Here is a 14337-nt window from a genome sequence, read left to right as displayed (position 1 = left end):
GTTTGGTCATGAAAATTTCAAATATAATATATTTTGGAATTGTATTTTGGAAAAGTGAAAACAAGAAAAACTTGTTTTTAATTTTTTTCACTCCTACTTCTCTCACAAAATTTCAAAAATAATTTTAGATTATATTCATGGTCAAACACAACTCCAACTTTAATTTCAACTTTATTTTCAACTCAGAAAAATTATGTTTTCATGGCCAAACGGGGCCTAAATCCGAAAGTCACCCCACTAGTTTTCTCTTTCACACGTCCGTGTTCAATACATTTTCTACTATACGTACATACCTTCTTTTAGTGCTCACTTGACTCTCTATTATGCAATACTACTGTATAAACTCCTCGCGTTAACTTTCTGACAGCACCAGTGGCGGAGTCAAAATTTTCATTGAGGGGTTTAGAATTAAATATACGAATTAGATAAAGGGTTTCAATATCTATTATATATACATAAAAATATTTTTAATCATATAAAAATAGTATAATGGGGTTCGGATGACCCCCTGAAATGTATGTGGCTCCGCCACTGAACAACACCACCTCCCATATTTTCATATTTCTTCTTTGAATATCTATATATTCAAAACTTCTCTTAATCATATTATTATGGAGACAGAAAGCTACATGGATGGAGGAGCTGAAAAAGAAGTCGAAGTGGCTAACAAGCAAAGCATAAGATGGACAGACTCTGGCTTGAGATTTTTGGCATTTGTACTAACACTTGTTGCTGCCATTGTTGTTGGAGTTAGCAAACAGAATGCGCTTGTTCCCGTCCAGTTGGTCCCTACATTGCCGCCCATCAATGTTCCGGCCTCCGCTAAGTGGGATCACATGTCCGCCTTTGTGTAAGCATTCCTCCATCTCAGCTCTATTTGGATTTCTGGAGTCAAATTAGTTGATTTGGATAGTGCATTATGAAATATTTCAATATTTTTGAAATAAAATTTATATATTCAGAAAGAGAAACTACGTAATAACTATTATAAGTGACAATAATTTCTAATTTAAAATATCTAAAGCATATAAAAGAATTACGAAAAAAATTATTTGACTCTCAAAGTTCAAAAGATTTCACATAAATCATGCAGACTAAGTATCTTCTCATTTGGTATATGCAATGAATGTATGAGTATGATTACACAAACACAGCACAAGTTATAGTATGCTGTCTTCAAAAAATTACGGATATGACAAGTTATTTTGGTACTACACTAATTTTGTATGTGTAATAGTAATACTTTAGGTAAATCTCATGGACACTGCATTATAGTTTGGTTGTGTTATAATAAGCATTCTGTTTTCTACTCTCTCTTTCAAGTGAATTATTAAATTATTTTCAATGTTCAAAATAAGTAAATTATTTATTGTTGAAGAGACACATTAGAGATTTCTTTCAATTTTACCTTTCATTTATACTTTCTAGGTAATGAATTTAAGAAATTTAATTGACTTTATTTTAGTGTGACCGAAGTTTCAAAAGCAATCTAGTCCAAAATAGGTGAATTTTTGAGCTATTTTTCAATATTAAAAATAAGTGAATTGTTAGTTCTTCAAAACACATGTTAAAAAGTTTTTTCAATTTTATCTTTCATTTACACTTTATAGATTATAAATACTAAAAATCTTAATTAATTTTATTTAATGTGGCTGAAATTTCAAGATTAAATTTAATAATATCTACTAAAAGGATAAAAATGAAAAGTAAAGTACAACTTATATCCTAGTTTTTTTTTCCTTAATAGGTGTGCATTGATGCAAAAATTGATTATTTTGAATTAGAGGAAATAATATCTAAAAGGATAAAATGAAAAGTGAAGTACAATTATTTTTTTTCTTTAATAGGTGTGCATTGAGCCAAAAATTTACTTATTTTCGATAGAGAAGTACTTTCATTTTGAAATAAGTGAATTATTGAGGTATTTATTGGTGTTTCAAAATAAGTGAATCATTTATTTTTTTTTCAAATTTATCCTTATGATTTAATAATCAATTAACTTTTAAAAATGTATTAGAAGGTCAGCTTTTTTTTTTGGAATAAAAATAAAAAGTTATGTTAAATTTATATCTTTAATATTTTTTTTTTAATTTGTGTGTCAAAACTCAATAATTTATTTATTATGAAATGATGGAAGGACTGTGTTTTTAACGTAAAAATCAAATAAAATGAATCAGATGGAAGTACATGTACTTTTTGGCAAGAAGTACATATACTTTTGGCAAGAAGTCAATGATTTGGCAGCTGAAAAGTTATATTGAATGTCCACATGGAAAAATATGTAAGAGCAAGAACTTGGAATTAAAATAAGCGATAAAATAAAAAAGTGATCAAAATAGGTTAAATATAATAAATTATTATGTTTTATATATTTTTCTTAATGATCAACTGACGAAAATGAATAGTAAATATTATTTGTAAAACGTAATAATTTATTACGTTTTTCATAAAAAATAAACACAAAGAGCAGTGTGTTGTTACATCCATCTTTACATCAAATCATGTAGTTTGTAATAATTTATTATGTTTTACAAATAATGTTTGTAAAATGTAATAATTTATTATGTTTTACAAAATAATTTATAAAACGTAATAATTTATCACGTTTTATAAAAAGTCAACTCCGTTAATTGACTGTTAAGAAAAAAATGAAACGTAATAATTTATTAGGTTTAGCCTATTTTGATAATTTATTAAATAGATGACCTATTTTAACCACTTTATTGATAACTTGACTTATTTTAATTCTGAGTTCAACAAATAGCTTGCCACCTACATGAGACTTTTTCTACCCCATTAATTACAAAGGTTATAGGAAGATAGTGACTCATAACAATATTATCGGTGAGAATGAAGTGTGTGTTGGGTTTTGATTGATAGTTGTAAATTTCCATTTATACTATTTTTCACTATTATTTTTTTAAAAGTGTTTGATTGGTGTATACAGTATAAATATTTATTATACCCTTTTTTTTTTTTTGTCTCAAACTAGTTTTGGTGGTAAAGTTGACAAGCCACGTTTTCATGCTTCCTTGAAAAAATAACGAATCGTCTGATAATTAACGGAACCTATCTTCTAATATCTTTAACATACGTTGTGAGTTGTGACCTTGTGCACTTGGATTTCATTTGGTTTTCTATTTTAAGATAATTTATTCAATTTCTCAAGACTAATGATTTGAGTGTTGTTTTTGTTCTCCAATAATTTGACCCCAAAAATATGTCCAAAATATTGGATAAGAGTTATTCGCTAACATATGCCACAGTTTCTCTCCAATAATTTGACGCCAATAGTGTTTTTTGTTTTAAAGATCTCTGTTTGGCATATTTTGCTAAAGAAAATAGACCAAGTATCATAGCTGATTAAGTTATATTTTAATTTAAATATTACTGTGTGATTGAAGCAAGAGTGTTATATAATTAATGAGTAATTTTTGTGAATTTTAAAATTAAATTTCAGGTACTTTTTGGTGGTGAATGCAATAGCATGTGCATATGCAATTATATCCTTAGTCCTTTCATTGGCAAATAAGGGAAAAAGGAAAGGCCTCTCCCTAATAATCATTCTCTCGGACCTCATCATGGTAGCGCTTCTCTATTCTGGTGTCGGAGCCGCTGTGGCCGTTGGCCTCATCGGATACAAAGGGAATTCCCACGTCCGGTGGAACAAGGTGTGTGACATCTTTGGTAAATTCTGTGGACAAGTTGCAGCGGGCATTGCCATTTCCCTCATTGGTTCTATATTGTTCACTTTGTTGGTGTTATTTGCTCTATTGAACCTCCATAATATCAGACGTCATTAGTAAGCTGATTTGAACATTACAGCTAGAAAGTATTTTATTCGTAAAATAGCTTTTCCACATATGAAGCTTTAAATTGTAATGACTAGGCTATGGTGTTTTCTTTAATTTAACACGTGCGTACTTGATATCATTTGTTGTAAACCTCTGTGTGTTGAATTTCTCTTTTCAGTATATACAGTAGCTTCTTTGAATTTGTTTATTTTCTGTATATTTTTGAAATTGGGAGTGCGATTTTACATTATCTTATATATTAATTCTTTATCTCTGCCGATTCCAAACTGATATAGATGGGTAAACTACGTAAATGACTTTGGTGACTGTATTTTTTATCTAATGGTCTTATAAAACTAGTCCAGTTCTTTTTTTTTTTACTATAACACAATTACCTATTTTTTTCTCAATATCTCAAATATTTCTAAACAATTTTGTGTTTATTTATCTTTCAACATTTTGTTTTTACTTTAATTTCTATCCCCTCTCTCTCTTTTTTAAAGTTTTTTTCTCAATTCTTACTTTTTTTTTTCTTTTCTCTTCTCAACTTCTATTTTTTCTAAAAACTCTCTTTTTTTTTATTCTACTTTGATTTTTTTTCCTTTTTCTTTTTTTTTTCTTTTTAGTTTTTCTCAACTCTTATTTTTTTCTTTTTCTCCTCTCAACTTCTATTTAATTTTTTATTTTTTTCCCTTTTTATTTTTATTTTTTCACTTTTTTCTTTTTTCATTTTTCTCAATCTTTATTTTTGTTTTTTCTCTTTTTAAATTTTTTTCTCAACCTTTATTTTTTTTTCTCCCCTCAGCTTCTATATTTTCTTATTTTTTTTTATTTTCTTTGATTTTTATTTTTTTTTTAAATATTTTTCTTCATTTTTTTTCGTAATTTATTATTATTTTTCTTTTCTTCGATTTCTTCGAATCAAGTTACGTCCCATGAGTAAGAGTTGACACTACTACATTGTAGAGGCAAGACTTGTGACTTTCAAACAAAAAGTTACGTTTCATGGGCAAGAGTTGAGACCATCAGATTGTGTTTTGATTTATGAGATGTACTATAACTCTTACCTTAGAGGCAAGACTTAACTCAAGTACTTTCAAACAACAAATTATGTCCCACAAGTAAGAGTTGACTCTACCACATTATATTTCCATTCATGAGATGTTCTACAACTCTTACCTTAGAGGCAAGACTTAACTCAAGGACTTTTAAATAACAAATTATGCCTCACGGGCAAGAGTTGACACTACCATGTGATGTCTTCATTTATGATATGTTCTACAACTCTTGTCTTAGAGGCAAGACTTAGCTCAAGGACTTTCAAACAATAAATTATGCCCCACGGGAAGAGTTGATACTACCACATTATGTCTTTATTTATGAGATGTTCTATAACTCTTGTCTTAGAGGTAAGACTTAGCTCAAGGACTTTCAAACAACAAATTATATCCCACGGATAAGGGTTGACACTACCACGATATGTCTTCATTTACGAAACGTTCTACAACTCTTGCCTTAGGGGCACAACTTATCCTAAGAATTTTCAACAAGTTACGTACATTGAGCAAGAGTCAACACTAACACATTGTGTTTTTTACTTATGAAATGCTTTACAACTTTTGTCTTAGAGGCACGACTCAGCCTTAAGACCACCAATCAACAAGTTATGCCCCATGGGCAAGTTGACACCACCACATTGTGTATTAATTTATGAGATGCTTTATAACTCTTTCCTTAGAGGTAAGACTTAGATCAAGGGCTTTCAAGCAACAAGTTATGTCCTATATGCAAAAGTTGAAATTACCACATTGTGTTTTGATTTATGAGATATTCTATAACTCTTGCCTTAGAGGCAAGACTTAACCCAAGGACTTTCAAACAACAAGTTACGCCCCATGGGTAAGAGTTTTCACTATCACATTATGTTTTGATTTATGAGATGTCCTATAACTCTTGTCGTAGAGGCAAGAGTTAGCCCAAGGACTTTTAAACAACAACTTACGCGCCATGGGCAAGATTTATCACATTGTGTCTTGATTTATCATAGGTAAGAGTTGACACTACCACATTATGAATTTCTTGATTTATGAGATGTTCTATAACTCTTGTCTTAGAGACACGAATTAGTCCAAGGACTTTCAAACAACAAGTTACTCCCCATGGGCAAGAGTTGACACTACCACATCGTATCTTAGTCGACAAGTTACGTTCTATGGACAAGAGTTGACACTATCATATTATGTCTTGATTTATTGATGCTCTATTAGTCTTGCCTCTGAGACAAGATTTAGCCCAAGAACCTCCCAAAAGAACAAGTTACGGTCAATGGACAAGTGTTGATACTACCACATTGTTTCTTGATTTATGAGATGTTCTATAACTCATGCCTTAAAAGCAAGACTTGACATTACCACGTTGTGTCTTGATTTATGAGTTAATCTATAATTTTTGCCTTAGAGGCAAGACTTATCCCAAATGACTTCTTAGCAACAAGTCATTTCCTTAAATTTGCTTTGATGTCAAAAAAAGAAGGTTCCTTTGCGGATTATCCAACTTTTATTTATTAGCAAAATAAGTAGAAGTGGAGAAAAAACAAAAAAGAGATTGAGAAAAAAAGAAAAAAAAAAAGTAAGAAAAGAATAAAGGTTAAGGAAAAAGAGAAGAATAAATAGCAAAAAAAAAAAAAAGCTTGAGAAAAATTAACATGAAAAGAAAAAATAAAAATAAAGCTTGAGAAAAATGAAAAAGAAAAAATAAGAAATAATAAAAAACAAAAAATAAAGTTTGAGACGAATGAATTAAAAAAAGAGAAAGAAATGAAGAAATAAATAATGTTTGAGAAAAAAAAAAGTAAAATGAGAAAAAAGTAAAATAAAAACAAAAACTAAGACAAATGAATTAAAACATGAAAAAAAATTAAAATAGAAGTTAAGAGACAAATGAGAATAAAAAGTTTAAAAATATTTGAGGTATAGAGGGGTAAAAATGTACTTGTACTATATATAAAAAAGAAGAAAAGCTAATCTTTAAAAAAATTTCTTATGGAGGTCAAAAATCAAAGCCACCCACTTTTAGGATCACCCCATGTAATTACCCCATGTAATTTCTTGATTAGAATTACAAATTAAAATGCATAACCTACAAGTTCGAGTCCAAGTGATCATATTCATACTTATTGAATTGGACCTTCCTATTCCCCTCTTAGGCTCTTAGCTTTGTTTAATAAATAAATAAATAGGACAATTTTCATAAATCCCAATAGTTTAGTAAGTCTTATATTAAAATTTCGATCATTTTTATATTTATGTAAAATCTCGATTTTTTATTTATTGTCACGATATATAGCTAAGACTCGTGATACATCACTATCTGATATATAAGTATCGAAACATAACTCTTAAGTATTAATACCACAAAGATACATTTAGATACATAAGTTTTATGTATCAGTAGCACAAAAAATATTCCGATACATGATTTTTGTAAATTTTCAACCAAACACATCTTTCTTATGTACCTGTAACCTAATATTCAATAAGATACATAACTAGAGGATCGCTTGATGTATCTTTTTGTCCTTTTCTACCAGATGTATCATTCTTATGCATTTTCAAACTCTCTAACAGATACATCCTTCTTATGTATCTTCATTAACATCATCATCTTCAACCTCCATTGATGAATCTTCAAACTCCTGAGTTCCTCATGGCTTGAACGGTCTTGTACACTACCGTGGATTCGAGATGTGATGGTGAAATATGTCGTGGATTAGAGATCTGATTCGAGATCACTATATGAATTTTTTACGAATTATTTGAGATCTGTATATACTTCAAGATTTGATAGTGGAGGACGCCGTTATAGACCTTTCTCGCCGGCCACTTGCATCCATCATTGGAATATAATTTTTGCAATTGTGAGCTTGTTTCGTCATGGAAGAGCTCGCTGTGGTGTTGGTTCGTTTGAGATCGTCAAATCTTGGGTGGTTTGGTCATTGTTGCATCGTGGTTCGCTCCAATTCATCAGAGTAGGAGTTTCTCGCTGAAGCTACGGCTTCAACGGACCTGAAAAAAATTATGAAATTATACTAACCTCTAAAAGAAACTGAAGAAGAATGTAAATGGAGCTTGTAAGTATAAGTTGAAACTTGTTGTTGAGCAAGTTGAGAAGAATCACAACCGTAGAACTCAATATTTACACCTACTTGTTCAACACTATACTTCGATTCTGGAGTAGGTTATGTATCTGATAGTTGGAGAGATGGTGAGAAGAGATTTTTGTAATTAGTTTTGAGAGTTGTGATTTTAAGTAATATCAATAACATAAGGTGTAGATTTAAGTAATTTTTTCAAAATAGATTTCAATTAGACATGTATTTTATGGTGTCTGCATCGAAAGAAAAATTCATTGCCTATGAAAAATATAATACTCCTTTATTTCAAAATAGTAGACCCTTTTTCTAAAAATATTTATTTTAATTTAGTTGTTACTTTTATGAAATCAAGATAATATTATTATGTTCTTTCATACTATCCCTATCGTTAAATGACTAAACAAAGTGTGTATACTCAAATTTGTATTTTCAAAGTATAATCAATAAGATTAATTTGGTAAAATAAATCCCTAATAAAATTTTCTTAAGGAGAGTGCTAGGTCAACAAAGGCCAATGATTATGAAACGAATGAAGTAAGAAATTGTATTCTTAAGACATCAAGTATGGAGATTGAAGTTGACTTTTAAAACTTGTCGAAGCTAAAGTTTGCTAAGCAAGTAATAACTGAAGAATTTCCTACGCATTGTCTAATTATAGAATAATAATTTTCAATGGTAGTATACTCAACACATATTTAACGATAATTTTTATGTGATTCTAAATATTTTTATTAATTGCCAATGAGATCAACGTATGGCGCATGAAACATATATAAAATGCATGCGTACGTAGCATGAGATGCACATATGTCACACGAAATACATATGTAGTACACGAGATACATATGTGATGCGCACAAACACTAAGTTTATTGAATATACTTGAAACCTCTTATTAAGATTTTGCTTTAGGCCACCGAATTTGTTGAGCCACCCCTGTGAGTAAACTATATCTAATTGTTACATATGCTCACTTCATTAAGTGTCATGACCTGAAAGTTAAGGTTATGATGACACTTACCGAGCCCTACCTCGGTAAGTAAGTTGATTCCCCAAAACAGAAAGAAAATCTAAAAGACTAATGAATACAAGAAAAATGAGACTTCTAGCTAGAACGTAGTCAGGTCAATACATTTTCAATAAAGCGAAAGTCTAAACAAACTATCATAAAGCCCAAAAAGAAGTGTCAAAAGTGTAGAAGAATCTAAATATAACATTCAAATACTGAAAAATACATAAATCTGTCTACAAAGAGAAATAAAGACAACTAAGATAAAGAGATATAAAGCCTGCTCCAAACTCAGGAGTGCACCAGTACCTTGAATGTTAGTTTCAAATAACACGAATCAGCTAGCGCGTCTCATACTCGTACTACTATCAACACCAAAAAGGCACATTAGGGGTGAGTACGACCACTTGTAATCAGTAGGTATGTAAAGCCCCGAGACTACCCTCTGAACGTCACACGATTCTTGAAATCACAAGTGATCCCAAGCTAACCCATAATACTGGCATAATTCATGAGCAACTGAAATAAATACATGAAACTGGAAATAGTAAGCTGAAAAAATGTCATTAGCTGAACTTGTTCAATATAATAAAGTTTTAAAATATTTACATCACTAAATTATACAAAAGGAAACTAAACTGAAAACATCAACTCTGATTGACTGTCTATGAAGCCTCTACGAATACTGACTATTGGTAGGGACATGACCCCCAACTATCCCTAATCAATATAAATGAATAAAAAAAATAATAGAGCTATAACTGACTTGAGTCCTTAAATAAATAGAACTCTTTTCGTGTTGGTTGTAAGCTCCAAACTGCCTGATCATGATGTTATAAGCAACAACTGATACCTATATTTTGAAACAATGTAGCCATATAGATATATATGTGGTTAGTATATTTGGAATGTAGTGAGTATGTAAGAGTGAATGCAATAAGTAAAACGAACATAAATCATATACTTAAAACATGCATGCTAAGTGAAAGTAGATTCATTTTACTCATGAATAAAACTGAAAGCTACAATGTCATGAAGCATAAATAGTAAAAGCGTTATCTAATACCTCGATGAGCCTTTACACAATTCAAAATTTAATACTTTTCTTGTGAAAGATTCTTATAACCGACATAAACCATATGAGCTAGCATGTCGTCCAATGTCTAACCTACCTTGAGGAGGATTGTCCTATACACTGTACTTGGTATAATTCACTCTTGGGAGGGAAAACACTCTCAACTAACAAGGACTTTCTCCAAAGGGAGACACTCTCAAATAGAAAGGACCCTTTTAACCTATAGTGACACGTAGTTTGAGAATTTGAATGTGCTAAACCTGATGCTAAATACTAATCCAAAAATCACACTAGTGCTTATATTTATGAAATTCACCTTAAAGTAGCATATTAGTTTATAAGACTAAAAAAAATTATGTTTCTCTTGCAAAATCATTCTCATAAGAAAAATTGTGAATTTCAAGTCATATCTGAGATCATAAGATAAAAATCTTAATCATGTTGTGATACTTTGTAATATGAACTAGTAAGCTTGAACTTCTTGTAAACTGAGTATATTATGCTAAAATTGTAAATATTTACCATCTTATAGAAATTTCATGTCAAAATGCTAAAACTCAATTCATAAGATCAATTACGTGAGTAAAAACATAAGTAACATTAAATCTTGTGCTAAATGAAGTTAATCTCATGAGGAAACATCATAATTTCAAAGCATAGAAAATGGGTACGAGCCCTAGACATCAAATCCTTAAATTTAAGTAAAACATTATACTTTTGGGCACAAGAAAGAAAGATAATCCCTGTTCAAAGATAATCCCTGTTCAAACCCACATACCTGGTCTTTTCGTAATCCCTGTTCAAACCCACATACCTGGTCTTTTCGTAATCTCTGTTCAAACCCTCATACCTGGTGTTGTTGATTTCTTAAAGGAAAGCTTGAATTAGAGCCTTGAAAATATGCATTTTTGAAGAGAAAACCCCCCTTTTGACGTTATTGAGAGTTTGGAAGGAGAGAAAACGTGGATTTGTGTTATGGGATGAGGAAATACACTTTAGTATCAAGTATAGGATCATTTAGGATGTAAATGACCCATTTTACATCGAAAAATTACAGAAAAAAAAGAGATTTTAGCATCGGCGCGGCTATAGATATGGAACTATCTTATCGCGGAGCACAACTAGCTTGCCACACTCTTATCGCATAGCATAGCTAGCGTGTCACACTCTTATCGCGGATCCTTATTGGTTCACTCATATGCTCATAACTTTTCACTCAGGTTTCAGATCAATGCGAAATTAGATGCGTTGGAAAGGGAACTCAAACATCTTTAATTTGGTGGGTCTTGAGAACCAAAACTCTATATATTCTAGAATACTTGTTGAAATTTTATGTGGTAGGATCGACTACTAAAACTCAATCAATAACAAATGCTCTCAGCTCAACTTTGCTCTAAATATTTCCTATGACCATTTTCACATCGAAAACATATTGTACACTAGGTAAATGGCCATGACATTTATCTATGTTAAAATAATCATCTTTGGGCCTATAAACATATGACGAATGGTTAGACTCTTAGTTAGGACTTTGTGGGGTATTATAATGTCTCCCCCTTGGGATCATTCATCCCCAAATAAAGACTGATATTGAGATGAAAAGAATATAGTTACTAACATAAAACTAAATTTCTAAAATTGGTCATGTCTTCAATTGGAATCACCTGTGGATAGAGTACTGACTCAGCTAATACGTATGGAACATATCATATATATAGGAATCATATGGAACAATGTAGACTTGAAATTAGAAGAGCGCAATGCTAGAAGGAAAATCTACTACTCCCATTGAATCGTTCTTAGGAGTGAACAAATAAAGGTACTAGATCAGCATGTTTGCAAATGAAGGATATAGTTGAGCTGAAAAGATAAAAACCTTAGCATGAAACTGATTTCTGATCTGACGTAATTCACTATACGTAGATGATTCATGCTGAGAGTTTAGAACTCAATTGAAACAGTCATGACATGATCGTACATATAGAAGTGAAGTGATAGCTAATGCTATAAAATTTCCAAGAGTTACTAAGAGGGAAACATGAGTGTCCTCAAACGCTCCTTATCAGAATTTCTAATAATAATTGAGGAAAAGAATTTTGGGCATGATCTAAGTATGGAATTCGAATAAGGATCGTAATATGGATAAACTTATATAACATGGAAAATAGGTATATAAAACATAAGGTATAATAGGATTACTATCACTTAGTCGATGCAACTGTTAACTTTCAAACTTAGCAACACTTATCAAACCCCATTCTCAACTGTACTTTTCCTGTTAAATACTACTCTTTAATTGATACAACTTATAATACTCATATGGGTATAAGTGACTCATACTACTAACGTTTGAGTTGAACCACATACCAATGTCGGAGTTGAATTACATACTCTCACCATGTTTAATCCTAACTTGAAGTCACAAGGTACTACACATAACACCATAATATTAGTCTATACTACGGGATTTATTATCTTATGTATTTCTGAGCCCTCATCTCAAAGCTAATTCTCCTTACCACTTCAATACTAACTCTGAAATCTAATCAAGAATTCACTAGTGCACAAAGCATAACTCCACTTGTATACCAACATTACATTCAAGCCTATCGTTATAACCACATATGAACTTCTACAAACCCAACCCATCTTGGAATTTTTTTTCATATTCTCTAATAGCTCTATCAATATCAATTGCATGAATGATCTCCACAAAGGCACACCATTCTAAACTAACTATGACATATATCAAAGATTTTCCTTAATCTTCCTTCACACTTATAGACTTAGATAAAAGAAGCAAACAACACTTTTCCTTAATAAGGAACATCCACTCTCTCATCTAAATCATTGTTCATCCATTTTTCTTCCCACTATTTTAACACAAAGAGGATCACTGAAGTGATAGGACGTGAGGATCTAAAGCATGAAAAAAATACTCTACATAACTTATACACTTGATTGAGGCCTGGAGCGTTGAGGTATTATACGTAAGGATTCATTAAAGAGGTCTAAATTAAGGACATACATGACATAATATGATTTCAATCGTCATTAAGGGTGTACTATGAATTCAGGGGACTGAGCATACTATGGCACATGGTTTCATATTTGTCATAAGTAACTTAACATAAGACTAGAACTTATAAGTTCATGGAGGATGACTAGAACCACAGAGTGAAGCTATTACTTCTTTTACTAGGAGCTGAGAATGAACATGAATATGCATGAAGTGTATTAACATTGGTCATGGGCGTGGCTCTATCACACAAGACATGGATAGGGTTCCATAATGAATAAAATCCAAGGAATTCACTAGAGTAGGAATGACTCATTATCTCATCATAACTCTTATTGACATGCATTAAAATCTAATTCACAAAACTTGATTTGGTTCTCCACCCTATCATCTCCCCCTTAGATCAAAGCCAATGTTCTAAGTTTTGGAGACTATTTCATTTCCTCAAGACTGAGTCATAATTTCCTTACTCTAACGGTCCACATGTGGACGCTCAACTCACTTAGATAAACTATATTTAGAACATACTAACTTTATTCTTGTACACTCCTTTCATATACGCCACCTTTAACTCTCTCTAACTTTAATCATCATCATCATATACTCCTCACTAAACACATAGTCTGCCCTTTTCTTCTTAGTTTAACGCTATTACCCCTCTAAATTCATATGGTTCCCAAAACCATAAGAATTTCTATTACACCAACAGACCTAACATCGTCAACCTATAACTCCTAACTTAGCTATTAAGAATACCATATACTATATAACTAACCCTTTTACCCTTAGCAACTCAGGGATACTATCTAAGCACACACGATACTTAATAATGTTACAAAATAATGCAACCACATATTACCTTGGGTACACCTTTACATTATACCTACACTATCATACTTAATTGTGAATGAATGAACTTAAATTCTTGCATACAATAATTCAAGCCTACTAGCTCACCTTCCATATAACTTGCATTTTTATCCTAAATAATCATTATTTACACCTTGATAATTATCCACTGTTCAAGCTTAGTGTCTAGTACTAGACATAATTAAAAACACAACTTCACATACTTTTCTTGCTTGGTAGCTATATAAAAAACATCAAGAACACTAGTCTACTAGAACCTTATAATAATAGTAATTGATCATAATTTTATGGTCTATCTTATTATAATCCATTAGCTTATCCTCATTTAACACATCACTACTACTTACCCATCCATATGTCTAAATTATATTCATGGCTCTATAAGCATCAATGTAACGCTCCGAGATCCCATCCCGA

At 31.2% G+C, this 14337-nt stretch overlaps 1 protein-coding gene across 1 annotated transcript; it reads left to right on the top strand.

Moving 5' to 3' along the window:
- Positions 1-313: 313 nt before the first annotated feature.
- LOC107857149 (CASP-like protein 1E2) lies at positions 314-4002 on the top strand. Its single transcript, XM_016702095.2, has 2 exons — positions 314-850; positions 3461-4002. Exons 1-2 carry the CDS (start codon positions 612-614, stop codon positions 3801-3803), a joined length of 582 nt encoding a protein of 193 aa, XP_016557581.2. The 5' UTR covers positions 314-611; the 3' UTR covers positions 3804-4002.
- The last annotated feature ends 10335 nt before the right edge of the window (positions 4003-14337 follow it).

The sequence above is a fragment of the Capsicum annuum genome, chromosome 1 (assembly GCF_002878395.1).
Source record: "Capsicum annuum cultivar UCD-10X-F1 chromosome 1, UCD10Xv1.1, whole genome shotgun sequence".
In the NCBI taxonomy this organism is placed as follows: Eukaryota; Viridiplantae; Streptophyta; class Magnoliopsida; order Solanales; family Solanaceae; genus Capsicum; species Capsicum annuum.
The sequence above is the reverse complement of the archived record's forward strand: the minus strand, read 5'-3'. Positions and strand labels throughout refer to the sequence as shown.

Excerpts from the sequence above, each read along its gene's own strand:
- LOC107857149 (XM_016702095.2), top strand. The coding sequence starts at position 612 with ATGGAGACAGAAAGCTACATGGATGGAGGAGCTGAAAAAGAAGTCGAA. Across the intron at positions 851-3,460 it reads GATCACATGTCCGCCTTTGT|GTACTTTTTGGTGGTGAATG; the intron begins GTAAGCATTCCT and ends ATTAAATTTCAG.